Here is a 26,174-nt window from a genome sequence, read left to right on the forward strand (position 1 = left end):
TAATCCTATAACTAAACATGCACATGTTAGTAATAACTTTCTGTGGCAACTATATGAGGATGTAATAACCTGTATTTTTACAATGCTGGAAAAGAACAATGCAGATACTATGTCCTTTCATTCCCGTTATTTTGTTGATGATCTATCTGAGCGATACGTATCATCAAGAATCCCCTACTTGCGGCTACTGTCAAGCAAGAGGTACAGAAGCCGGAAGTCCCACACCTACAGTTCAGGAACAGCTACATTCCTACAACTATTAGGTTCTTGAACTGACCCACACAGCCCTAATTTTACCTCAGAAACAGAATACTATGGACCACCTCTTGCACTTCCATGGATGTATTTCCTATGTTTTTGCAAGATACATGCCAGATTTGTACATGTGCCATAGAAAACAATGTTCCCCTTGTAAATGGGCAGTGTGATAAATTTTATTGGTATGTAATTATGTTTTACACTAATTTCTTGTTTATTTGCAGTCCTTTTCTTTTTACCTTCTTCTGTGTAATTTATGTATGTATTTTTTCTTTGTCTGAGTCTATGTGTCTATGATGCTGCTGCAAGCAAGGTTTTTATAATACCTGTACATTATCAGAATTGCGTGTATGACAATAAACTTTATTCGACTTGAGGCACTGAGTTAGTTGGGACAACAGACGAGATTATTCGAGCCAGATTGAATGGACTCCACCCTTTGACTTCTGTGCCAGTACTTTGACGTGAAGAAGTGAGGAATGTGTCAGAGGCCAGGTGCTGGCAGCCGGCCCTTCCACTCTGCCACAGGACAACACTGCAGGAGCAGAAAGAACTCAGTCGTTCAGACCGACGACTGCGTGCCATTTGTAACCGCATCTTGGCTTTAACACCACTTGGCTTTAACACCATTTGAGTAGCATCAGTAATCTAGATAGAAAAGATAAGAAGTTTACCTTCCCTTTATTTGCAGTATTGTTTATGATTTTATATCAGTTGACTGTAATTTCAATTCATTTAAATATATATTTTAAACTACTTAAAACTATGTAAACTGTTTCTAAATATCTTTGACTATCAGAGACATTTAGAAACTATTGCGACGACCACTGACAAATGATGAAAGGCCATCAGAGTGGTCTGGGTGCTGATCGTTGGGCTCCACCACCTGAAGCCTAGTCACCACGGTGGCGCAGCTTAAATCACCAGAGACCCAGGTTCGATCCTGACTACGGGTCCTGTCTGTACGGAGTTTTTATGTTCTCACCTCTGGGGTTTTCCCCGGGTGCTCCGGTTTCCTCCCACACTCCAAAGGTGCTCAGGTTTGTAGGTTAATTGGCTTAGGTAAAAAATAACTACAAGGTAAGGGGGCCATGAAGTAGTTGGAGTATTTGGCAGCAGTAATGTGGGATCTGGGTCATGGTTTACCTTAATGCATCAGAAAGTTACTGCATCCTCAATTTTGTTTGGTGCCCTTCCAGTGAAACACCTGGGGACTTTTTTACGTTATGTTAATGGCGCTCTATAAATTCTGTTGTTCTTCTTGGACTACTTGTTGTGTTGGTTGAGTTGGTGCATAATTGCAATTTGATTCTGCACAAAGAATTGAATGAAACAATGACTTATTCTGAAGTCTGAACAAGTAAGCTGGTGAACCTGCACTGCAATAATTTGGAATTTGTGAATGGAAGTTAATACATTTGATTTTGTATGTGTGTTAACATATAGAAGGTGCTTTTGGGATGAAGTGTTGCATTGTAGGCCTTTAGTTTGTTGTACATGGAGAAGACTTTCTGTGTTTGTTCAAAATGCAGAATGAACAGAAAATAAATCCTCAGCATTGTTTTAGTTGGAACAGATTCATGCTATTTAAAATTCCTTTAATCCTGACCTTCCTTTTATGTATGATTATACTTGAGGTTTTATTGTAATTTTTACATATTTTGTTCTTAGGCTCCAGCAGTAAAGTTCATAAATAGTTTTTTGTCAGCAAGTCTTAATACTTGTAACACTTCAAAAATTTATTCATTTACCTATCTGGGGACCACAGAGAATAAAGACCAATTATTAACAAAATCTAACATTTCATTCAAATTGCTGCCACTTTATCCCATGTGTTTTAAGTGGGCCATCTGTCCAAACATCTCTTCATTTTTTTTCTGATCATTTCCTTGACTTATTCATGAACCATGGGAGGGCTGCTTTGTAGTCTCTATGTAGCTGTGCTTGTCTACCTCCACTGAATACTTCTATGTGCTTGCATAACATATCTTTCATGGTCTTGCAAATTCTCTGAAATCATTTCAGATGAATGACCGACTTCTCCAGTGTGCAAGAACTGACCTCAGCTTCCAAAATAAAATCGGCCACATTATTCTTGATTTTTGTGACTCCCTGCTGTGAAAGTTATGACTAAGGGTTTCTTAATGATCTTTGCACTGAATAGTAAAGCTGTTTAAAATCAGAATTTACTCCTAATTTGTCTGTTTTTAGTTCCAAGGATGTTTACTTAAAAATATTGGCAAATGCTAAAACGTTGCACCAAAATTAATAAACTGGGTAGTTAATTTAAAATAATCATTCTGACTTCACCTCTTTCAAGAATAAAGTGTAGCTAAATAAAGCATCAGTAAACAAAATTATTTATTTTACTCTGGTCCTCCAGATTTTCTTATAGCAGTGGCCTAGCTGCATGTGTGCAAATTATCACGAGGCATTGAAGCATGGAAACAACATGTCAATAAAAATTAGTTGCAGTAAACTGTGATTTTTATAATATTTGCTGCCTTATTGGATGTCTGGGGTGAGAAGTTGAAGAGAGGTCATTAAGGGTTGGGTTGGATGAAGTGGGGCAACGGGTAAGGGCTTTGTGCTAAAATTCTGAAGTATTAAGTCTTGGACCTCGGTGTCATTGAGCTGATTGTAGGGAAAGTCGAGAAGAAAGTGCCCCCATTGGACGTTGGCAACAGCCCTTGGGAATAAGGTTCATACTTGGGGTGCATATATCTGCCTGAGGTGGGTGGTAACAGGCTGGCTAGGATGACTTGAATTGTGAGGAGGTATGTGAGATGACATCAAGCCCTTCAATATCACTGCCTTTGGCTCACTCTCAAATTTTGTTTGAGAGCTACTGCAAAGCGCCTTGAGTCTTGTTTATTTGCTTAAAGATGCCATTTAATTGCTTGTTGTAGCTTTGGAGTGCAGATGAAATAATGATTTATTAAAATTAGATATTGGATGAGAGTTCTGCATTTTCCAGATGAGTAAGGAATTTTGCTTGTTTAACATTTCAACTAAATTCACTGGTGCACGGTGGGGTGTAGCTTTAACAAGCAGAGCTTAAGTTTGGGCAGTTCCAACCTGGACAGATCATGTCAGCAACCAAAAAATTACTGTTTGTTGCGACACAAATCTATTCTGTTTTGGATAGACAAAATTGCAAATCTTGAATTTTCTTTAAAAAACCGACAGCTAAATTGAGGGATTAATACCATCTGAATGTACACAAAATTGCTGGGGAAACTCAGCGGGTGCAGCAGCATCTATGGAGCGAAGGAAATAGGCGACGTTTCGGGCCGAAACCCTTCTTCAGACTGAAGAAGGGTTTCGGCCCGAAACGTCGCCTATTTCCTTCGCTCCATAGATGCTGCTGCACCCGCTGAGTTTCCCCAGCAATTTTGTGTACCTTCGATATTCCAGCATCTGCAGTTCCCTTTTGAACACAATACCATCTGAATGATCAGTTTCACAAATGATAATAGTTATGTAAACGCTTTAGAATTCTAACGTATATCATACATCTTTTCCTGAATAGTGTAATCTTAAAATTATGCCAGCTTCTAGATAAAATGAATCTAACTAAATATTGTTAAGGAAAGTGCACACAACAAAATCAAGTAATTGGTTACTTGTTTGATGTTTTTTTTTAAATAATTACATTGATTGCTTGTTTATGTTCTTTTGGGAAAGTGCAATGTTATATTATACATAATCTTGTTGCTGTAAATATCCTGGTTCCATATATTGCTGGTAAATTTACTTCACTGTTGGCACATTTCTACAAGAAGCAGGCTGGTGCAAAAGCTAATCACACTATTAAAGTAAAAGCTGGTGATTGTGCACATCAAACACCTAAGGATTGTTTGAGTTCTTATCAGCTTCATTTATGCATTAATATTGTGCAAAGATTATCAGCACCAGCATTAAAACAGCACTCTCATTAAACATGTATTTGTATGAGCAACTCTTGTTAGCCAAGAGTGGTGAGAGTCATGGAACAAAACAGTAGAAATGGAATTGAGGTATAGATCAGCCATAATTTAATTGACAGGCTTGAGACTGCTCTCTTCCTGATCTTACATTTCACACTGATTATATAGCATGGTGCGATGTTGAAGAATAATTGTGGATTTAAATTGCAATACTACTGGCAATCTCATAATAATCCGAGGATGATCAATGGTTCTGTGGCTGCATAAAAAGAATACCAGCGCTGTTAATCTTGTGCAGGGATCGTGATAAATTAATAACCCAGAGCAAGGTTTATAACACTATAGGTTGATACGAATTATATCTCTACTAGTTTTGATCTTACTAATAACAGAAATTGTATTGTCGTTCCATTATCGTTTCCATGCCTAAAAATTCTGTGGCATACCAATCCATTTTCAGTGTTATGCCTTTGAAAACTGTTTCCCCTCACAAGTGAAACACAATAATATTGCTTTCCAGGTCATTTTGCAGGAAATCTGGCCTGACACTTCCTGTTGTGAGCCAACCCCGCAACCCCCAACCCTACGTTCTGCATCATAAAATGTAGAATATGGAACAGTACAGCATAGGAATTGGCCCTTTGACCAACCATGTCTATGCCGACAAGACCACTCTAAAGTACCCATCACCCTGCATATGGTCTGTGTCCATTTATTCCCTCGCTGTTCTTGTAGCTATCGAAATGACTCTGAAGCATTGCTATTGTATCTGCTTCTGCTGCCTTCTTGGTTGTGCATTCTGGGCACCTACCACTCTGCGGGAAAAAAACTTGCCTCGCACATCTCCTTGAAACTGACCTCTAATATTTGACATTTCCATCCTGGGGAAAAAAATCTGTCTATCATATCAGTGCTGCTTGTAATTTTATAAACTTCTCCCCTCAGCATCTGCTGCTCCAGAAAAATCCATGTTTAATCTTCTTTGAGACAATATTCTCCAATCCAGGCAACATCCCATAGAGTGTACCTTCGATATTCCAGCATCTGCAGTTCCTTTTTGAACACATCCCATAGAACACCCTCTCCTATCTTTCCAAAATGTCCACATTCTTCGTCTAGTGTGGCAACCAGACCTGCACACTACAGTGCATACTGTATGAGAGCATTGTGGGGAACTTGTGGTCATTGGGTGTTACCCATGATATGTACTCTTTGGATAATGGCCGTAAGATCTCGCCACTGAGTCCTGAGTACGAGTTATTTTCTTACCTACATCTCAGGGTCTATTCTCACATAACCCACTGTCTGATACTAACACATCTTTCTTTCCAGCCCTCCCACAACAGACCACCTGAGCGTCTGTACCATCTCCACAACTGCCAATTAGCTCTTGACTCTCCCTTAGCTCTTAATCGTCTCTCCCTTCAATTGTACCTCAATTAGTTTAGTCTAGTTTAGTTTAGAGATCCGCGCCGACCAGCTATCCCCCGCATATTAACACTACCTACATACACTAGGGACAATGTTCATTCATACAAAGCCAATTAACCTACAAACCTATACGTCTTTGGAGTTTGGGAGGAAAATCTCGGGAAAAAAACACGCGGTCATGGGGACATCATACAAACTCTGTATAGACAGTACCCGTAGTCGGGATCGAACCCGGGTCTCTGTCACTGAAAGCGCTGTAAGGCAGCAACTCTACCACTGTGCCACCATGCCACCCAATTTTCTCAACCTCAATCTGATGTTTTCTGATGCTCTACTAATTCACAATTCCTAGCATCTGACCTTCCCCCCCAACCAACTCTTGGTGCCACAACAATGAAATGCCGGGCTTTGATAAGCCTTACTCGTGCCATAGTTTCAATCATTGGGAATGGAGAACTGTGCAGTACATATTCACTGTTTAAAGTGCAATGCCTAAAAGGCATCAGTTAGTGCACTAGAAATTCTGAGTAATTTTATTTCATGAATTTGTTTCGTGAATATGTACCCAGTGAGTGGGGTAAATGAGGAACCCAATACCACAGAAAAGCAGATATAGGTTTAGGACATACTGGATAAACATATAATGTGAGGTTATCCATTTTGGTGGCAAAAACAGGAAAGCAGACTATTATCTAAATGGTGGCCGACTAGGAAAAGGGGAGATGCAGCGAGACCTGGGTGTCATGGTACACCAGTCATTGAAAGTGGGCATGCAGGTGCAGCAGGCAGTGAAGAAAGCGAATGGTATGTTAGCTTTCATAGCAAAAGGATTTGAGTATAGGAGCAGGGAGGTTCTACTGCAGTTGTACAGGGTCTTGGTGAGACCACACCTGGAGTATTGCGTACAGTTTTGGTCTCCAAATCTGAGGAAGGACATTATTGCCATAGAGGGAGTGCAGAGAAGGTTCACCAGACTGATTCCTGGGATGTCAGGACTGTCTTATGAAGAAAGACTGGATAGACTTGGTTTATACTCTCTAGAATTTAGGAGATTGAGAGGGGATCTTATAGAAACTTACAAAATTCTTAAGGGGTTGGACAGGCTAGATGCAGGAAGATTGCTCCCGATGTTGGGGAAGTCCAGGACAAGGGGTCACAGCTTAAGGATAAGGGGGAAATCCTTTAAAACCGAGATGAGAAGAACTTTTTTCACACAGAGAGTGGTGAATCTCTGGAACTCCTTGCCACAGAGGGTAGTCGAGGCCAGTTCATTGGCTATATTTAAGAGGGAGTTAGATGTGGCCCTTGTGGCTAAGGGGATCAGAGGGTATGGAGAGAAGGCAGGTACGGGATACTGAGTTGGATGATCAGCCATGATCATATTGAATGGCGGTGCAGGCTCGAAGGGCCGAATGGCCTACTCCTGCACCTAATTTCTATGTTTCTATGTTTCTATAGTAGAGAGATGAAATGGAAGGAAGATGTGGAGCTGAAACATCAATGCTGAACAGGGGGGCAAAGTGCCCCATCTCTCTGTTGTAAATTCTGAGGGTTTTTTTTGGCTTTCAAATGTCAATGACTTCTAGAAAAAAAAAGATTCCCTTAAAATGCTGATACTTGCTGTTGTAGAGTAGAAAAATGAAATAGACGATTGATCAAAACATTTCTTACATCACTGCATTCTCTAAATATAATATGAAACTGCAGTCTCGTTTTGTGATCCAGGAAGGTATTCTGTCTTCAAAGAGTTGATTCAAAATGGCATTAACCACTGAGTTTTTATTTATTTGATTAGTTGCCCAAACTTGATCTGAATGTAGCGAGACAAAAAAATAAGAAGGGATAGAGGTAATTGCAGGTCTGAATGTATAGGCATAATGATAAGAATTTTACAAAAACATATTCCCACAATTACACGTGAAGATTTTATTTTATTTTTAACTGAAGTCTTGTTCTCATGGGGAAAGCATATTTTGTTTTGTAGACAAGGTTCTTTCAAGTTATCAGGGCTGGTGATGAAAGTGAGACAGTTGGGCAGAAAATGTTTCAAAATATACACAAGATGATCATTTATAAAAATAAGGCTCAAATCTAAGTGCCACTTAATAATGTAATTCCCTTAATGCATCCCTATGATTTAGTTTTATTGGGCTCATCTTTCTCATCTTCTTAAAATAAAATGTTCTTTGTACTTCTGTCTGCAGGGCTCCTGCTGCTAAACGAGAAGAGAGGAGCTGGGAGCTGTCAGTACAGCTGGATGATGGGACGCATTCTGTTACAATCTCACAAGCAGGTTCATCATACATTGTAAGCTTGAAACAATATATCTGGCCTTTAAACCCAGCATAAAGTTGCCAATGCAGCATAGCTGCTTGCCATCAGTTTTATTCAAGTGTGCAGTAAGTTAGTAATACAGTTATGTGTTCAAAATAGTATATTATGTTTGAGACTGACGAGTTCTCTGTTGTATTTGGTGATTGCATCATGAAATTGTGCCGAGCTTGGCTTCTGAGATTTTGATCTGGTGAATTCAGTGGAACTGAATTTTGGAAAGGTTTGACATGCAATTTACACAATGAAGGAAGACGTTCTATCCATGAAGGTTAATGATTTTTACGTTGTGGGAACTAATTTTGTTGTTCTCAGTCTCTTCCGAATCTTGCATAATTTGCCACTTGTGTCAGCTACATTATTCATTAGGACATGGAACCCTTCAGGGCCTGTCCTACTTGGGCGTCATTTACGCGACATCATTTACGCATCACGATGTGTGTATGGCGTGCATTACGCGCGCATGGTGCATGGCGACGTCGGCAGTGTCGCGCGCGGCGCCCCAGGATTTTGGGATTCACAAAACCTGGGTCATTGGCTCTGTGACACATTGGCTCTACTGACGCGCAAATGACGCCCAGGTGGGACAGGCCCTTTATGGTTCAGATGTGGTTACAATGCAGAAGTAGATAGTTTAGGGGCAGGATTTACGTCACGATGGTGTCAGGTTTAAGTCTGCGTTGTTTGGTTGATTGACTGGACAAAAGTTGAGAAAGTTAGTTTGGAACCTCTTTTAAGATGAGACTGGTTCACATGGATTTAATTAGCGGGTCATGTTGCCAACATGTCCATATGCAGCTACAGAATTCTAATTTCAATCACCCATAACCAGAAATACCGCACTTCAAATAGGTTTCTTCAAAGGAGCTTTTAGGGTTCAGATTTTACTGGTGGTTTGATGTTTGACTCCTTTTTTTTTAACTGAGGAAACCCTTGTGTTTGTTCAACTGTTTTTGCAGAGAAAACATCTTTTCTGTTTGGTTCTTGAAAATCCTCCTGTAATAACATCAACCATTGGTTCCCATTCGATGGAACGGATCCCAGAGCATTACAATGAAGAAGGAGATTTACTGTTGAATCTCATTAACATGGTCACCATGGACGGCTGTGATTTTTGAAATGTTGTGCAGGCTTTCTAAACAAGTACTAGGCCGGAAATTTGATCACCAGTTTATAAATCTTTAAATACATTGTCTTTAATTTTACTTGGTTGTTTTCAATCGTATCATCAAAGTGTCTATTCAAGATTCAAGATTCTTAATGCGAGGAAATTTCCCCAAACCACATAATTGCTCTCTGGGTGCAAATGAATATGACATGATCTCCATGGAGAGGGAGTCATGGAAGACTGGTATTTTCATAGTTATGGTACCCTGTGCCAAACATCATCCAAGAGTCAATGGCTAATACTCTAAATTCTGAGTCCAGAGTACAAAATGAGGACACATTCTCCAGATGTCTTATTGAGGGAGTGCTACACCTTCAATGTTGACATCTTTTAGAGGAAACAATAAAGTAAGGCTCCTTTAGGCATTTCTCTGATGAATATAAAAGATTCCACAACTCTATAATACTGTCAGCATGCATGGATAGGGCACCACAGAAATTATAAAACATCCCAAGTTCCTTCAAAGGGCAGCAGCCCTGTCAGCAGCGCGTTAGTTTTTTTTTTCCAACTTTTAAATTTTTTTTAGTATGTTTTAAAGTATGTTTTTGATGTTTCTCGGTGTGTTTTGTGTGGGGGGTGGTGTGGGGGGGTAAGGGGGAAACCGTTTCGGTCGCCTCCCCCACGGAGAGGCGACTTTTTCCAGGTTGCCTCCCCCGTGGCCTAACAGCAAGGATCGGGCGGCCTTTCCCGGAGACGCGCCCGGGGCTTCAGTGGCGGTCGCAGCGTGGACTCTCGGCGTGGAGCGGGTGAGCCCTTGCTGGGGCTCGCTGGAGGGAAGCGCTCTGTTTTGCTGGCCCGCGGCAGCCGGCAGCCTGAAGCCGCGCACAGTCTGCACAGCTCCAGCTGGCGCGGCGTCTACAGTCCGGGATCCCTCGTGGGAGACCCGGGGGAAGAAGAAGCCATCACTGCTGGCCCGCAGCCAACTTCTACCGCGGGTCCGGCATGGACTTACCATCACCCTTGGAGGGGAGCTTCGACCACCGGCTTCTGGCTGCGGCGCGGCGGGAACCTTAAATCTTCGACCGCCGGCCTGCGGCCTACACCAGCCTGAAGCCGCGGTCTCCGGTGGGGAAGAGCCGATCCTGGACTTACCTTGCCTTTGACTTTGTCCCTTACCATCTGGACGCCCGCAGTAACGGCTGCGGAGGGTGGAGGTCCCAACCACGGGGGAAAATGGAGGAGGACTGGCCAAGTTCTGTGCCTTCCACCACAGTGATGAATGCTGTGCTGGATGTTTGTGTTACATTTTTATTGTGGTTATGTGTTCTTTATTATTGTACCGCTGCTGACAACCCAAAATTCCACCGATCCTGGTTGTGTGGCAATAAATTCTATCAATCAATCAAAATGTGACCACAAGCCACATTACCACAGCTGTCTAAAATCTTGGCCAAGAAACAGATTTTTGGACATTTTAAAGGAAGAGAAATAAGCAGAGATGTAGAGAGATGTAGAGAGAACTATAATATATTATTATCACTTAAAATATAATCTCTGCTTGACTGAAACCAGGATTCATCCCTCAATCTCTTTAAAACAAACCTGCCCGTTATCACATACATTGCGTGATCATTCTATGTGTAAATCGATTGACATGCTTAAATTACACCGTCAGCTACACTTCAAAAAATACCTAATTAAACCTAAACCTCGGTGGAATACTAAGATCCTTCCTCTCCTTCGTTAGTATGGCACACTAGCGCTAGTAGAGCCAATGACTCAGGTTCAATCCAGACCTTATCTGCTGTCTGTGTGGAAATTGCATTTTCTCCCTGTGACAACGTGGGTTTCTTCTCACATCCCAAAAACATATTGGTTGTAGGTTAAATGGCCACTGTAAATTGCCTCATGTGTGCTGATAGTAGAATCTGAGGGAGTTGATGGGATATGGGTAGATTAAATGGGATTTGTGTGGGTGGGTGATCATTGGTTGACATGGACTCGATGGGCCAAAAGATTTGACTCTAAGACCTCCTCTTCATCTTGTGCCCTCTACGGCTAGCCATGCGTTGAACTTGGATTTGAGTTGATCATAGACTACAGTTTAGAACTTTGTAGCTTGCACACTATCCCTTAAGAAATATGTTTAAACCATCTCTTACAATTCAACAGGATGAACATTGAATTCTCCACTTTTAGTTAACCTCAAATGCCCCTGTCCCACCTAGGAAACCTGAACGGAAACCTCTGGAGACCTTGCGCCCCACCCAAGGTTTCCGTGAGGTTTCCGGAGGTTCTCCATGAGTCACCAGAGGTTTTGGTCACTTGCCTGGAAAGCCTCGACCGAAGCGTGAGCGGTATCAACTGATCAAAGATCCTATAGGATCTTTGCTACCGACCGCGCGCGCGCGCACGCGCGCGCGCTCACACACACACACACACACACACACACACACACACACACACACACACACACACACACACACACACACACAGAGCGAAGGTGGGGGCCAGGGACAGCGGAGGAGCGCTGTCTGCCCGATGAAGAGGAAGGTAAACGGCTGCCACAGAGCACGTAAGTCCTTTAGAGAGCACGGGAGGGAGGGAGAGAAGGGGAAAGAAGGGGAGAGAAGGACAGAGAGAAGGGGAGAGAGAGGGTGGAGAATGAGAGAGAACGGGGGGGGAAGGAGTGGAGACAGTTTTAAGAAGTTTAATAAAGTTAGCGGGCATTTTACCTTCTGGCGGATCTTCTAGGTCCTGAAAACCAAAGATCCAACAGGATCTTTGCTGAAAACTCCAATGAGCCAATCAAAATGGCCGGTCAGTGAAGGAGATGGCCTTCGACTGCCAGTAAGTAAATAGCAACCCCACTCCACCGGCTTCGACCAAACCTATTTTTAGTCGAGGCCGGGTTTGTTTTTTTTAAAATCATCGCAAGAACATAGAAGAAGCCTCGACTACACGGAAACCAATTTCCACCATTAGGGAGAGTGACCGGAACCTCCGGGAACCTCACGGAAACCTCGGGTGGGGCGCAAGGTCTCCAGAGGTTTCCGTTCAGGTTTCCTAAGTGAGACAGGGGCAAAAAAACTAACTCCCCTCCCCTTCTTCTCCACCCCTCTCACCTGGACTCCCGCATATTTCTCCCCTCCACCACCCCCCTCCGCACCTCTATTTTCCTCCCTCTGACTTCACAATTCACAACTCTTCAAACCTGTCTCACAACTTCTGTTCTTGCATCTGGCCTCTGCTTATCAAATATCCTACCTATCAAAAACCTTTCTTGCCTATGTTGACCAATTGCTTGCCACGATTTGTCCTGCCTCTTCCCTTTTCCATCTTTCTTTTCCTCCCACCTGAATCTGAAGAAGGGTCTCGACCCGAAATGGTGTCTATCCATGTTCTCCAGAGTTGCTTCCTGACCTGCTGAATTTCTCCAGCACTTTGTGTTCTTTTGTGTATTAATGAGCATCTGCAGTTCGTTGTTTCTACATCACTTGCAATGCGATGCCTTACTTGGATATCATTGACAAATGGCAGGTCAACAAAACCAATTGCTCATGTTTTTGGCAACTCTCTCTGCAAGCTCACACTCATAGTTGTTTCTTTCAGGTTGTATGCTATGGATGTGCCATCGCATTGCAAGTCCATTGGATGCCCTTGTTGTATTGTCAAAATCTTAGAATTCAAGTGTATGGCATTTTTACACATTCTGTGGCTTAGGTACAAAATCAAAATTGAGTCTTCTCTTGAAGCTTCTTCAGAAACCTTTATCTTCCACTGGCCGGCCACTTACACCAGCTCTTTGTCACTGCTGTCAGTCCTGGTGCTGTCAGAAAACCACTGCTGCCACCCAGTGGGCCTTCGAGAAACAGTCGGCCCCACTCCACAAACAGCAGCATCCTCAACCAAGGCACCAACTTGTCCAGCATAGAAATGGAAGCAGAATGGGCTGGTGCATTTTTGTCAGATGAGTCTGTGCTGATTCAAAATTAAGAAGTGATCCCTTTGAAACATGCAAGGTTGTGAGAGCGATTGACAGGATACTGCTTGAAGTGTAGGTAACTGTGAGACGTGGGAGCATTGCTTCACTGTAAGGGGTCTGAGATAAAAATGTCTTTAATTGGAATATTGAGAGTTTTTGGAGTTTTCTATCCCAGTGGGCTGTGGATGCTCAGCTAATGGGTTTATTCACGATGGATGTTTGGACATGAAGACCAGAAGAAATTGGACTCAGTAATTTGATAAATTCTTGAATAACTGAATGGTCTAAGATGGTTGAATGGACTAGTTCTGCTCCCCATGTTGTCAGGGAATGGAGCTGGATTTAAATGTTAGTTTCTTCTCATTCTGTAGTCACAAATATGTGAATATGGCTCAGTTGTCATAGTGGCATCTTTTTGGCAAGCCTTTGAGTGAGGAATAACCTTAAAAGAATAACCTCAAAAGTGCAGCATGTTGCTGCCTTACAGTGCCAGGGACCCAGGATCGATCCTGACTGCGGGTGCTGTCTGTACATAGTTTGTACGTTCTCCCCGTAACTGCGTGGGTTTTCTCCGTACGGCTTCTGTAAGTTGTTCCTCGATTATGTCGCAAAACTGGGTTCAACACAGATCTAGTGGGCGGGTCATCGATGGTTGGTGTAGACTTAGTGGAGCAAAAGGCCTTTTTCCACACTGTATCTCTAAACTGGACTTGGCCACCACCAGCATTTGCGGCAATGAATTCCACAGATTCTCTACCCTCTGGCTAAATTAATGGCACTTTGGCACATTCCAGTACAGATTTGGGGTTGAGTTTTTGCAAATTCATCCATTTTAAACCTATGATCTCCTGACTCATTCCCTATCCTTTAGGGGGCTCCAATCCATCCAGGATTGTACAACCGACGAAAAAACAGGATGAGTGGTCCATGCCAGTATTTACTTTGGAGATTTCAATTGGGAGGAGAGACTGCAAAGCTGAGTTTTAGGAGCAAAGTAGGTTTAGGGGTTGGACAGGCTAGATGCAGGAAGATTGCTCCCGATGTTGGGGAAGTCCAGGACAAGGGGTCACAGCTTAAGGATAAGGGGGAAATCCTTTAAAACCGAGATGAGAAGAACTTTTTTCACACAGAGAGTGGTGAATCTCTGGAACTCCCTGCCACAGAGGGTAGTCGAGGCCAGTTCATTGGCTATATTTAAGAGGGAGTTAGATGTGGCCCTTGTGGCTAAGGGGATCAGAGGGTATGGAGAGAAGGCAGGTACGGGATACTGAGTTGGATGATCAGCCATGATCATATTGAATGGCGGTGCAGGCTCGAAGGGCCGAATGGCCTACTCCTGCATCTAATTTCTATGTTTCTATGTTTCTATGTTAGGTGGAATCTAATCGAAGTTAAAAAGAGTATGGATAGTAGGGAACTTCTTCCCATGAGGCGGTGTCAGAATTGGAGGACATAAGTTTAGGATAATGAGAAAGAGGCTGAGAGAGGACCTGAGGATGAATATTTACATCTAGAACATTGTTGGCGTCAGGAATATATTGTCTGAGTGGGTGATGGAAGCAGAAATTCTCTCGGCATTGAAGAATAATCCAGGCAAGACTTGAATCGCCATGCATAGAGAGCAATAGATTGAGCACTGGTTCGTAGAATGAGTGCAGATGGGTATTTGATAGTTGGCAAGAACATGAAACATAGAAACATAGAAAATAGGTGCAGGAGGAGGCCATTCGGCCCTTCGAGCCAGCACCGCCATTCATTGTGAGCATGGCTGATCGCCCCTTTCAATAACCCGTGCCTGCCTTCTCCCCATATCCCTTGGCTCCACTAGCCCCTAGAGCTCTATCGAACTCTCTCTTAAATCCATCCAGTGATTTGACCTCCACTGCCCTCTGTGGCAGGGAATTCCATAAATTCACAACTCTGGGTGAAAAAGTTTTTTCTCACCTGTCTTAAATGACCTCCCTTTTATTCTAAGACTGTGGCCCCTGGTTCTGGACTCGCCCAACATTGGGAACATTTTTCCTGCATCTAGCTTGTCCAGTCCTTTTATAATTGTATATGTTTCTATAAGATCCCCCTCATCCTTCTCAACTCCAGTGACATGGTGCACCAAAGGGCTCGTGCCTGTGCTGTATGACCCCAGGAAAAATAGAAGGTAGACAAAAATGCTGGAGAAACTCAGCGGGTGAGGTAGCATCTATGGAGCGAGGCAATAGGTGACGTTTCGGGTCGAGACCCTTCTTCAGTTAAAGTGATGATGAAGCTGCCAGATTGCCATAAAAACCCAACTGACTCACTAAATGTAGACTCCTACATCCCGAAAATGTATTTAAATTGAAACAAGTGTTGGCGGAGGAGGTTATTAATGAATGCATGATTCCCATTCTGGAGAAACCTGTTGTTCACATATTGTTGCCGTGTAAGTTAGCCCAATCCTATTTAAACCCTGCAACCCAGGGAGAAAAATTATAATAATGTCAGGAAATAGTTATAAGTTGAAAGTTTGAATTAGTGAGAATCAAATTATTTTAACATTACATGAGCATAGAAACATAGAAAAATAGGTGCAGGAGTAGGCCATTCGGCCCTTCGATCCGGCACCGCCATTCAATATGATCATGGCTGATTATCTTTAGCCCCAAGAGCTAAATTTAACTGTCTCTTGAAAACATCCAGTAAATTGGCCTCCACTGTCTTCTGAGGCAGAGAATTCCACAGATTCACAAACTCTCTGGGTGAAATTTTTTTTCTTATCTCAGTCCTAAATGGTCTGCCCCTCATTCTTAAACTGTGATGCCTGGTTCTGGACTCCCCCAACATTGGGAACATTTTTCCTGCATCTAGCCCGTCCAATCCCTTAATAATTGTATTTGTTTCTATGAGATACCCTCTCATCCTTCTAAATTCCAGTAAATATAAGCCCAGTCAAGCAGATTATGACATTGGTGCATTTGGGACCTTGCAGTGCACAGTGCCAGCAATGTTTCCCACATTCAGAATTATGTAATTCCTGGGAGAAAACAATGGAAAGGTGGGTTCTCTTCCTGTCATTACTATCTTTATTTCATCTTGGATTGTGAGCATTGGAATTCTCCAGTCCGATATATCACTATTGCTTTGCGGTTTTAATGGAGCTCTGTAGATGGTGTGTCTTATCGATGAAAAGCAATGGATAAATCCATTCTATTTTGCAGTCAGTGAGATGAAAAGGAAAATTGTCTCCAGGTAGCTGTAAGGTTTTCCACACCTGCAAGAGCCCAGAACTGTCTGCTGGCTATAAGCTTAATTAAATTTGATATGAAATATTCACACAGATCTCATTGTGAACGCTTGCATGTATAATTGGAGACTTTGAGGTATTAGAAGGCAGCTTCCCCTTGTGGAACTTGGCTCCAGTGAGGAGAGGGTGGAGGGAGAGCCAGCAATCCCATGAGCGAAATAAGTTAAGCAAAGGTTTGTTCTCCATGCCAGCATCAGCTTGTATTAAACCTCAACAGATTTCAAAATATAAGTAATTAATTTGTCCTGTTCCTTGTGTACGGTTGTAAAATTTTACGATGAAATGCTGAATGTTTATGGGAACTACAATGTTTATATTCTCAATATTACAGTTATTGTTATTATTACACAGCATGAGGCCACTCAGCCCATCAGGTGTATGCTAGCAGAGCAATCCTCTCAGCCCTATTCCCCTTCCTTATTTTCCTGCCTCCCTGCAACTTATTCTCTCGCACAGGTCCATCAACTCTCCTTTAGTTTTTTTTGCTGCTTACTTGCACTAAAGGGGTAATTTATAGCAGTCGATTAACCTATCTGCTAATTTTTGGTTTATGGGAGGAAACCAGAGCTCCCAGGGAGAACATGGAAACCCCACAGAGAAAGACAGCACCCATGGTCAGTATTAAACCTGGATCTGCCTGCTGCACCACTGTGTCAACTTCAACAAAACAAGTTTTTTCCCCCAGAGAGTCTTCAATGAGAAAAAGTTTCAAGAAAATGTTGCTACATTTGAATGGCAGCAGAGTTTTTGTGTCCAAGAGAACAAAATGTGCAGAAAATGTTTTGCATGACAAAAATGAAAATGTTAATTATGTTGTAATTATTAATGCAGTGAAGAAATGCGTTTGCAGTCCTTTGGGGACTGAATTATGATACGCAAGCCCTAATGTGCAGGTTGAAGTGTGTCACAGGAATTCACATTCAGCACTTGTTAAATTGCAGTAAATGTAACGTTTCAGGGTAGGTGTAAAAGTCGGATGCCTATTTGTTACTTACTTTAAATTGCTTGAAACCTTCGTAACCAGAGGCAGCTGTTCCAAGGTCCATTGCTGGTCCCTGGGGATAATTTCAGGACTATGTTGTTGGGCCCTGTCTTTTATGGCAGAAGCAATAAACATGACAGGCTGTTGGGTTACCATCTGTTTAAAATGGCTACTGCTTTGTTCACAGTTGCGGACTTGAGATCTGTTTCCTGTCTGTCTTCGCTGTAACAGTCTTATTTGTGTCACAACAGGTGGAGGTTGATGGAAAGACACTAAGTGTGACCAGTGAATGGAACCTAGCTTCACCTTTGTTGCCCATCACCATTGATGGAACCCCAAGGACCATTCAGGTATATTTATTTAATCCCTGTTCACTTAACTGGCATGTTTGTTTTAAAAAATGAGTATTCCACTTGAACTACTGTTGATATTGGCTGCTCTGGATTTGATTTTGAGGTGACTAAAGAATGTGTGTTGCAGTGAATTTCAATTGCCACTGAGTCCTGATTATAAACCAATAATGTTCATAATCATCTTAATATAGTAACTAAGATATATTTTAATACTTAAAAACGTGTGGTTATTGTGGTCATAAACTATCCTGCCTAATATTTATTCCTTGACAAACGCTCAAGAAAAGGTTATCCAGTTATTTGTTGAAGCTCCCTATGCTCATATTGGCTGCTGTCGTTCCTGCATTATAACAGTGACTACATTTCAGAAGTACATTGACAGAGATGCTCTTTAGAGCATCTTAAGGTTGCAAATGAAACGATTAAAACTTTCTTAATTCTTATTTTTAAAGATTTGCAGGCATGTACATACATTAGGTGATTAGGAAAATGCAAACCATATTAAACCTACAATTGTATCCCTCTTTGCAAAAAGTTTCTATTAAAATTTTGGTTTGTCCAGAAAATATGTAACACAGCTAGCAATACTCTTGCCTTTTTTTTTTGCTATGTATGGTGGATATATGATTCATATGTTGGAAAATTGACAAGGGCATTCAATGCTCAGGCAATGCCAGAGAGAAATGATCCTTTAACTCAGGGTTTGCTAATACTTGGTTTCCTAACACAGCATGAAATGCAGCACCATACTGTTGTTCCACTGATGTGGTTTTAAAAATATGTCTTGCAATAAAGGATCTCTGTGACTTCACTGACATCAGGACCTTGAATGTAGCCATACATTATTTGGCAGTCCGATCAAAAACTCATTTAATTTTTTTCTTAATGGAAAATGATCTCAATAGTTTGGTGAAATAATTAATTATGTCAAGATACTAAAAAAACAAATTCTGCAAATAGTTACAATTAGCCTGTTTATTGGTCAGAGCCAACCGATGGAAAATTCAGAAGTTGCAGTTTAATTATAGTCATCCATGATGTAATAGTCTAGGAAGTTAAACTGTGCTAGTGGCATAGTTTATCTTGTTGTATATTAACTGTTTTATGGAGGATAGTAAACAAATAACCTTGGGAAAGAGTGCAGGCAGCCACAGGCTCACATAAAAATAGCCTTTCCGAAATTAGCAAGCATGGAATAATGGAATCATACAGCATAGAAATAGGCCTTTCGGCTCACCTTGACTGTGCCGACCAAGTAAGTCCTTATCTATTACCGAAATGAAACGTTGATGAATGAATGTTGATGAATTTCCTCTTCACCCCCTCCAGACAATCGGGTCTGTTGTTGTATGAGGATGTGGCAATCATTTGCATATCACCAAAACCAGCATTAAGATAAACAATTCATTTTTTTTGGCAGTGTTGAAGAAGAAAGCTTCTGGACAAGACATTGAGTGAATCCTCATATTAACAACTTGCCTTCGCACTATTAACAAAGCTAGTTTCCCATTGCTTCGCCATCTGTGTGCAAGTGGTGGTGCATGAAAATAAGCAGCCTTTTAGAGCCACCGTACCTTTGATGTTCCAGGGAGTTGTTATGATTTTTAATGAGAGGACAGAAGATCATAGTAAGTTTTAAAATGGCAGAGGAATTTATCTGATATCACTTTCTGTTGTGGTTCTTTGTGTTGCTGTTGCAGTCTTTTGCACTCTGGAGAGCCAGGGTTACGATGCTCTTGTACCGTTTTGTTTTGTTGTTCCTATGATGCAGCTCAAAGTAGCATCTCCTCCAATGCCTTCTCCAGTTTTGAAATTGCAAGGGAAGGTAGAATGATCCCGAGAGGCAAGGTTGTCCAAAGTCATTCAGGATATTCTTTGTCTTCCTCAAAGGCACAATCTCTGGGTACCGGAATAGTTTTTTTTTGAAGATGATATTGACAGAGATAGAAGGGGAGCTTCATGCTTCAATCTCATTTTACATCAGCTGTTCACCATTGGGATTTTAGCATTGCACAGTTCAAGAGAGAAGTTCAAACTGTTGATTGGAAACAAATGGGGGACTTACCGTGCTTGTAATTTCGACATGATGAAAACAAAATGTATAAAATTGGCCTTTAATAAAATATGACAATGTGCACTTTAACCACATGTGATTTTTTTTTCTATTACAAATTTCAAATCGTGGAGTACAGAGGCAAATAAATAAATGACGGGTCTTTGTCCCAAACATTATGGAGGGCACTGTATTGCAGCTACCATAGAGCATAGAACAGTATAGTGCAAGAACAGAGCCCTTTCCCCATGATATGTGTGCCAATCATGATACCATATTAAACTAATGTCATCTGCCTGCACATGAACCACAAACCATATTTCTCTATTCCGTGCACGTCGTTTACTAATATCACCACCTAAAACTACGTTGCTAAAGAACATTAAGATGGTTCTGTGAAACAGCACTAAGGGGGAGCCAAGAATGCACCATTACTTATCGACTTTCAAACATTGGAAAATTCGATCACTCAGTGCCTCGCAGAAGGTATTTGGTCTTTCATTCATGATCATAATGAATGGCGGTACAGGCTCGAAGGGCCAAATGGCCTCCTCCACCTATTTTCTATGTTTCAAAGGTTGTTGCACCCTTTTACATTGTTTTTGAATCTGCACATTGATTCTGTCCATTGTCTTAATACCACAACCTTTAAGATTTTTACCAAAACAAAAATCTGATTCGCATGTAAAATGCTTTTCGGTCAATCTGCAGCATCGCTTTTTCTTTGGGGGGAGGGGGGCAAATAGCTCCTGATTTGCACACTTCCACTGCCCTGTGTGAGCAGGAGCTTCCTGACCATTTAAGATTCGCCATGCTTGAATTTTATGCCAGCTTGTTCATATCTCAACCTCTACCTCAGTTCACATCAGAGCAAATACTTTTCCCATGTGTACCCCAGTGAATCCTTTAACTTGCGGAAGGCCAAACATCAGTCCTCCATGATTCAGAAACTTTCAATACAATGGGAGAGCTTTCTCCCTTTCATATTTTAAATTATTTCTATTCACTATTGGCATTTGTCCAAACTCTGCTTCCTGAATGATGCAAGTGCTGTCACACAGCTTGTTTCTCATTGTCCTATGCTTGATTGGTTCATAAGCTGTTATCCATCCAGAGACGGCTCAAATCCATGCTGATCAAACAACTAGCCGGTAAACCATCTTCCCACGAGAGATATGTATTAGATTTGATTTTTGATGCTAGGCGACTAGAGGACTCTCATACAAAATGTTTGTAATAAAACTGCAAATGTTTAGCTGGTCAGACAGTATAAAGAGGAAAAGTAAATTAATCTTCACAAAATATTTGTTCTATTTTGACATGGAAGAGGCTAATACCAGAAGGAAAACATTAAAATGCAGGAATAAGGAACTGCAGATGTTAGTTTATGGAAAAAAAGACATAAAATGCTGGAGTAAGTCAGGTCAGGCTGCATCCCTGGAGAACATGGACAGGCGACGTTTTGGCTCGGGACCTTTCTTCCGTGATTTTAGGGGGTGTGGAGGTGAAATAAATCTTGAAGAGGAATGGGGCAGGACAAACGTGGCAGGTAATCGATGAACACAGGCGAGGGAGGGGTTTTGCCTAGTCTACACTTGGTCTTGCCTGTGTTCAGGAAGCAAGGCAAGATCAGGAACATTGGATGCAGTAGATGTGGTTAGAGGAGGTGCGCGTCAACCTCTGTCTCACCTGGAAGCAGGGCAAAATGCAGGAATTATAGTGATAGGTTTAAAATTATCCCATTATTTTGAAGAGATTGCTCTGAAATAGCCTAGTAGTTATCCTCAAGAATATACTAAATGTGCTTTGTTTTTTATGGAATTTTGAGAATGCTCTTTGTTTGCTTTGAAAAGTGCTGGAATAACTCAGTGGGTCAGGCAGCATCTCTGGAGAATGGATAGGTGATGTTTTGGACTGAAGAAGGGTCCCAAGCTGAAACGTCACCAATCCATGAAAGATGCTGTCTGACACGCTGTGTTACTGGAGCACGTTGTGTCTTTCTTCGTAAATAAGCTTCTGCAGTTCCTTGTTTCTCTCGTTGTTTGCTTTACCAGCACAATAATAGATTTCAAACTTATCGGGGAAGTATTGTCAAAGTTGCACAGGGAATACTGTCAGAATTCCAGCCAGAATTCCTCTCTACCTTGTGGATTTCCTGCCAGTTAATTTAAAAATAGCCCTCTAAAGCTGCCATCAACTTGCAGATCTTATTCTGAACAGTTCATGCTATCACATCCATTTTGTTCTCATCACCCATCCCCTTTCTTTGCATCTTAAAATCTACCCTCTTTTCCGTTTCCCCCTTTTCCCATTTCGCTCCTCTTTCCCATTTCTCCCTCCTTCCCAATGCTCCACTCTCTCCCTTTCCTTCCTAGCTATTCAGTCTCTCCCATTGCCTTCCTTTGCTCCCCCTCTCCTGCCACAAACTCCAATTCCATGTCCAACATTGTTTCCTCACTTCCATTTTCTTCTGCAACTCATATCATCTCACACATCCTTCCACCTAATCTCCACCCCCACCACCTTAACTCTCCACCATTTCCTTCCCTTATTCATCCCGTTCCTTCCCTTGCCACTTTTTTTGAAGAGGTTACTAGGGAAATTGATGAGGGTAAAGTGGTGGATGTTGTCTATATGGACTTCAGTAAGGCCTTTGACAAGGTTCCACATGGAAGGTTGGTTAAGAAGGTTCAATTGTTGGGTATTAATGATGGAGTAGCAAGATTGTACAAAAGGAATTTCACTACATCTAGGTGTATGTGACAATAAATCAACCTTTGAACCTTTGAACCTTTGATTGATTCAACAGTGGCTGAATGGGAGATATCAGAGAGTAACGGTGGATAACTGTTTGTCAGGTTGGAGGCCGATGACTAGTGGGGTGCCTCAGGGATCTGTGTTGGGTCCATTGTTGTTTGTCATATACATCAATGATCTGGATGATGGTGTGGTAAATTGGATTAGTAAGTATGCAGATGATACTAAGATAGGTGGTGGTGTGGATAATGAAGTAGATTTTCAAAGTCTACAGAGAGATTTATGCCAGTTGGAAGAGTGGGCTGAAAGATGGCAGATCGAGTTTAATGCTGATAAGTGTGAGGTGCTACATCTTGGCAGGACAAATCAAAATAGGACGTACATGGTAAATGGTGGAGAATTGAGGAATGCAATTGAACAGAGGGATCTAGGAATAACTGTGCATAGTTCCCTGAAGGTGGAATCTCATGTAGATAGGGTGGTAAGGAAAGCTTTTGGTGTGCTGGCCTTTATAAATCAGAGCATTGAGTATAGAAGTTGGGTTGTAATGTTAAAATTGTACAAGGCATTGGTGAGGCCAATTCTGGAGTTTGGTGTACAATTTTGGTCGCCAAATTAAAGGAAAGATGTCAACAAAATAGAGAAAGTACAGAGGAGATTTACTAGAATGTTGCCTGGGTTTCAGCACCTAAGTTACAGAGAAAGGTTGAACAAGATCGGTCTTTATTCTTTGGAGCGCAGAAGGTTAAGGGGGGACTTGATAGAGGTCTTTAAAATTATGAGAGGGATAGACAGAGTTGATGTGGATAAGCTTTTTCCATTGAGAGTAGGGAAGATTCAAACAAGGACATGATTTGAGAATGTAGGGACAAAAGTTTAGGGGTAACATGAGGGGGAACTTCTTTACTCAGAGAGTGGTAGCTGTGTGGAATAAGCTTCCAGTGGAAGTGGTGGAGGCAGGTTCGATTTTATCATTTAAAATGAAATTGGATAGTTATATTGATGGGAAAGGAATGGAGGGTTATGGTCTGAGTGCAGATAGATGCGACTAGATGAGAGTAAGTGTTCGGCACGGGCTAGAAAGGCCGAGATGGCCTGTTTCTGTGCTGTAATTGTCATATGGTTATATGGTTCGGTTTAGGAAATTGATGATTTCACAGCTGGTGGTCTGGGTACATTTTGTTCTCGCTAAAGGAGATATATACGCATTAAAGGGAGTCCAGAAAAGGTTCACCAGGTTGAATTGGTTGATTTGTAAGAAAAATATTGAACAAGTTAAACACAAACCCAATAGAATTTTGATGAATAGGAGGGCATCATATTGAAAACGTGAAAGATAATTCACAGGGTTGGTCCTGAGACGATATTGGCTCTTGGCAAAATGAGAACTATTTACTCCTGCTCCATTTCTTTTGGTTTGTTTCATGTTCTCTTCTTCTGCCCCTCCTCCTCTCCTTAACTGCTTCCTCTCCTTGCTGTCCCCTCACTCCCATAAACCCTACTATCATCTTGGCCCTGTTTCCCTTTCCCCCCCTCGTCCCCATCTCTCCCTCTGTCTCTTTCTCAAGCCTCCCCTCTCTCCTCCCTTTGTCCCAAGATTACTTTTGATAATTTAAGCAAAGCTTCTTCGACTACTTGTATTTTCTTTTTGCCATCCAAGCAACAATGCACCCACGGACCACAGCCATTGTTTGAATATGAATGATCTAACCCAACACATGCTGGGGATGAAACTTGGACCTATACCAGCATGCATGATTAGCTGTTCACTGTTTAAGTTTCCAAAATTGTGGGGAAGGGTGTAACAGGCCATTAAAGTGTGACTTTAAAATAAATGTCATTGTCTGGCAGAGTCGTAAATTCTTTGTGTCAGAGACTGAATAAACTAAAGAATTCTTTTCCCCCCAAAACAAGTAGAGCTGAAGTGGGAAGGGAAGAATGGAAGAGATCATATTATGTATAATTATCTCATTTAGAATAAGGTTTCCCGAACAACCTACAATTTAATTTGCCCCAACATTTGAAACAGTCTTTGCCTGGAACATAGAGGAATATTAGGTATACTGCTGTATGAATGGGATCCTTGTTTCGTTTTTGTTTAATCCCTTCCTATCTTTGCTCATCGTGGCACTGGTAACTATCCTGCTGATTGTAGCCTTAATGCATTTTGCTGAATAGGTTATTGATACCCAAGAAAGTGGAACTAATTTTGGAGGGCCAAAGATGTGTGCAGTGTCACGTGAAACCTTCTTTATTCGAGGTAACCTTGTCGGGCAGTGAAATCAAATGGGGACATTTCATGTTTATGTGATGAATTAATGAATTTATTTAATTCATTCTTGTTGCAAGAACTGAAGACCTCATGCTGTGGGTTAGTATCTGGGTGTCATTCTATCAAGATGTTAACTATTCAAAGTAAAATCTATTTTTTAGCAAACTAAGGGGTATTCCCCTTGGCCGGATTCCCTTTTTCCTTTCTATTGCAGAGCAGTTCCAACGTTTCTTCTCATCCCGGTTTTCTTGTGCTGGATCTTCTCTGAGGCACCTCACAGCGTTGTATAAAGCCAGTTTGTCTTTAGGTGGTTTTCAACCTAATAGTACAGGGATCCACAGCTCTTATCTTGCAAAACAATTGACATAATTTATAAGGCATCAGTGCAAATACCAAAGTATCCCAGTCAACAGCTACCTGGACATGTTAGGTCAAATCTCCCTCTGACCTCAGTAAGATTAAAACAACATACAGCAAGAAGCGAATGTTAAACATGTTGTGCACAGTGGTCAATTGCTCTGTTTTCAATCATTCTTTTCGCATTTTCTCTCCCACAATCTGTAACTCACTTTCCGCCACACTGATGAAAAAAACACACATGCTTAAATGCATGAACATTCACATGCGTAGATGCACATGCAGACACACAAATACAGTTGCGCACACATGGCCATGTACGGAAACGCTGACACGCATACATACATGCGCATACACACACATCTCCAAGCTTCCAGTATTCCTTTTTTCCTTTTAACATTTGTGATGTTATTTTCTATTTTTCCTCCTATTATGAACATTAATGCACGAGTCTCGTGGTGGCCAAGCACCAGAACTAATATTTCGTTAAAGTTTAGGGTTGTATTGCAGGAATTTAAAAAATACAACTTTTTATGTTTCTCACTTGGATACCAGCAACCTTTTAGACCAGTGGCGGCTAGACTGTAGATGATTGAAGCTATCTCATGGTTCATGAAAATCAAAAAAAAATGAAGGTGCTGGAAATCTGAAATAAAACAGACAATGCTAGAAATACTTGTTAGGTCAGGCAGCATCTGTGGAGAGAGAAACGGTTCACACTTCAGATTTACGAGAAGTGGGAAAACAAGCATGTATTAAGATGGAGGGGTGGGCAAGGGATGGAAAGGAATGTTACCGATTTTTTGATGGGGACCTGATGCCTTCCAGTAAAAGATGAGGTCTATCCGAAGACATAGAATGAGATGAATGATGACAAATGAAGGACAAATTGCCATTTGAGGTCGGCAATAACACTTTGGGGCTGTGTGGGATTAACCCCAGAAAATCACTGTCTCACAGAGGAACAGCAGGAGACCATTCTGCCCAGAGCAATTTTACAGCGTTAGATTGGACCTTAGCTGATCTGTTTTTAGTTCCACCTGTCCTTCCTGGTTCTATAACCATAAACCCCATACCC

The 26,174-nt window shown here is 41.6% G+C and overlaps 1 protein-coding gene across 1 annotated transcript in view; it reads left to right on the forward strand.

The window, feature by feature from the left end:
• Positions 1–26,174, forward strand: part of pcca (propionyl-CoA carboxylase subunit alpha) — a 437,485-nt gene that overhangs the window by 287,778 nt on the left and 123,533 nt on the right. Inside the window, exons 19-20 of the mRNA XM_033023091.1 lie at positions 7,823–7,925; positions 17,556–17,654. Of these exons, the coding sequence (XP_032878982.1) occupies positions 7,823–7,925; positions 17,556–17,654 (202 nt within the window). The remainder of the gene's footprint in view (positions 1–7,822; positions 7,926–17,555; positions 17,655–26,174) is intronic.

Source organism: Amblyraja radiata, chromosome 6 (assembly GCF_010909765.2).
Source record: "Amblyraja radiata isolate CabotCenter1 chromosome 6, sAmbRad1.1.pri, whole genome shotgun sequence".
In the NCBI taxonomy this organism is placed as follows: Eukaryota; Metazoa; Chordata; class Chondrichthyes; order Rajiformes; family Rajidae; genus Amblyraja; species Amblyraja radiata.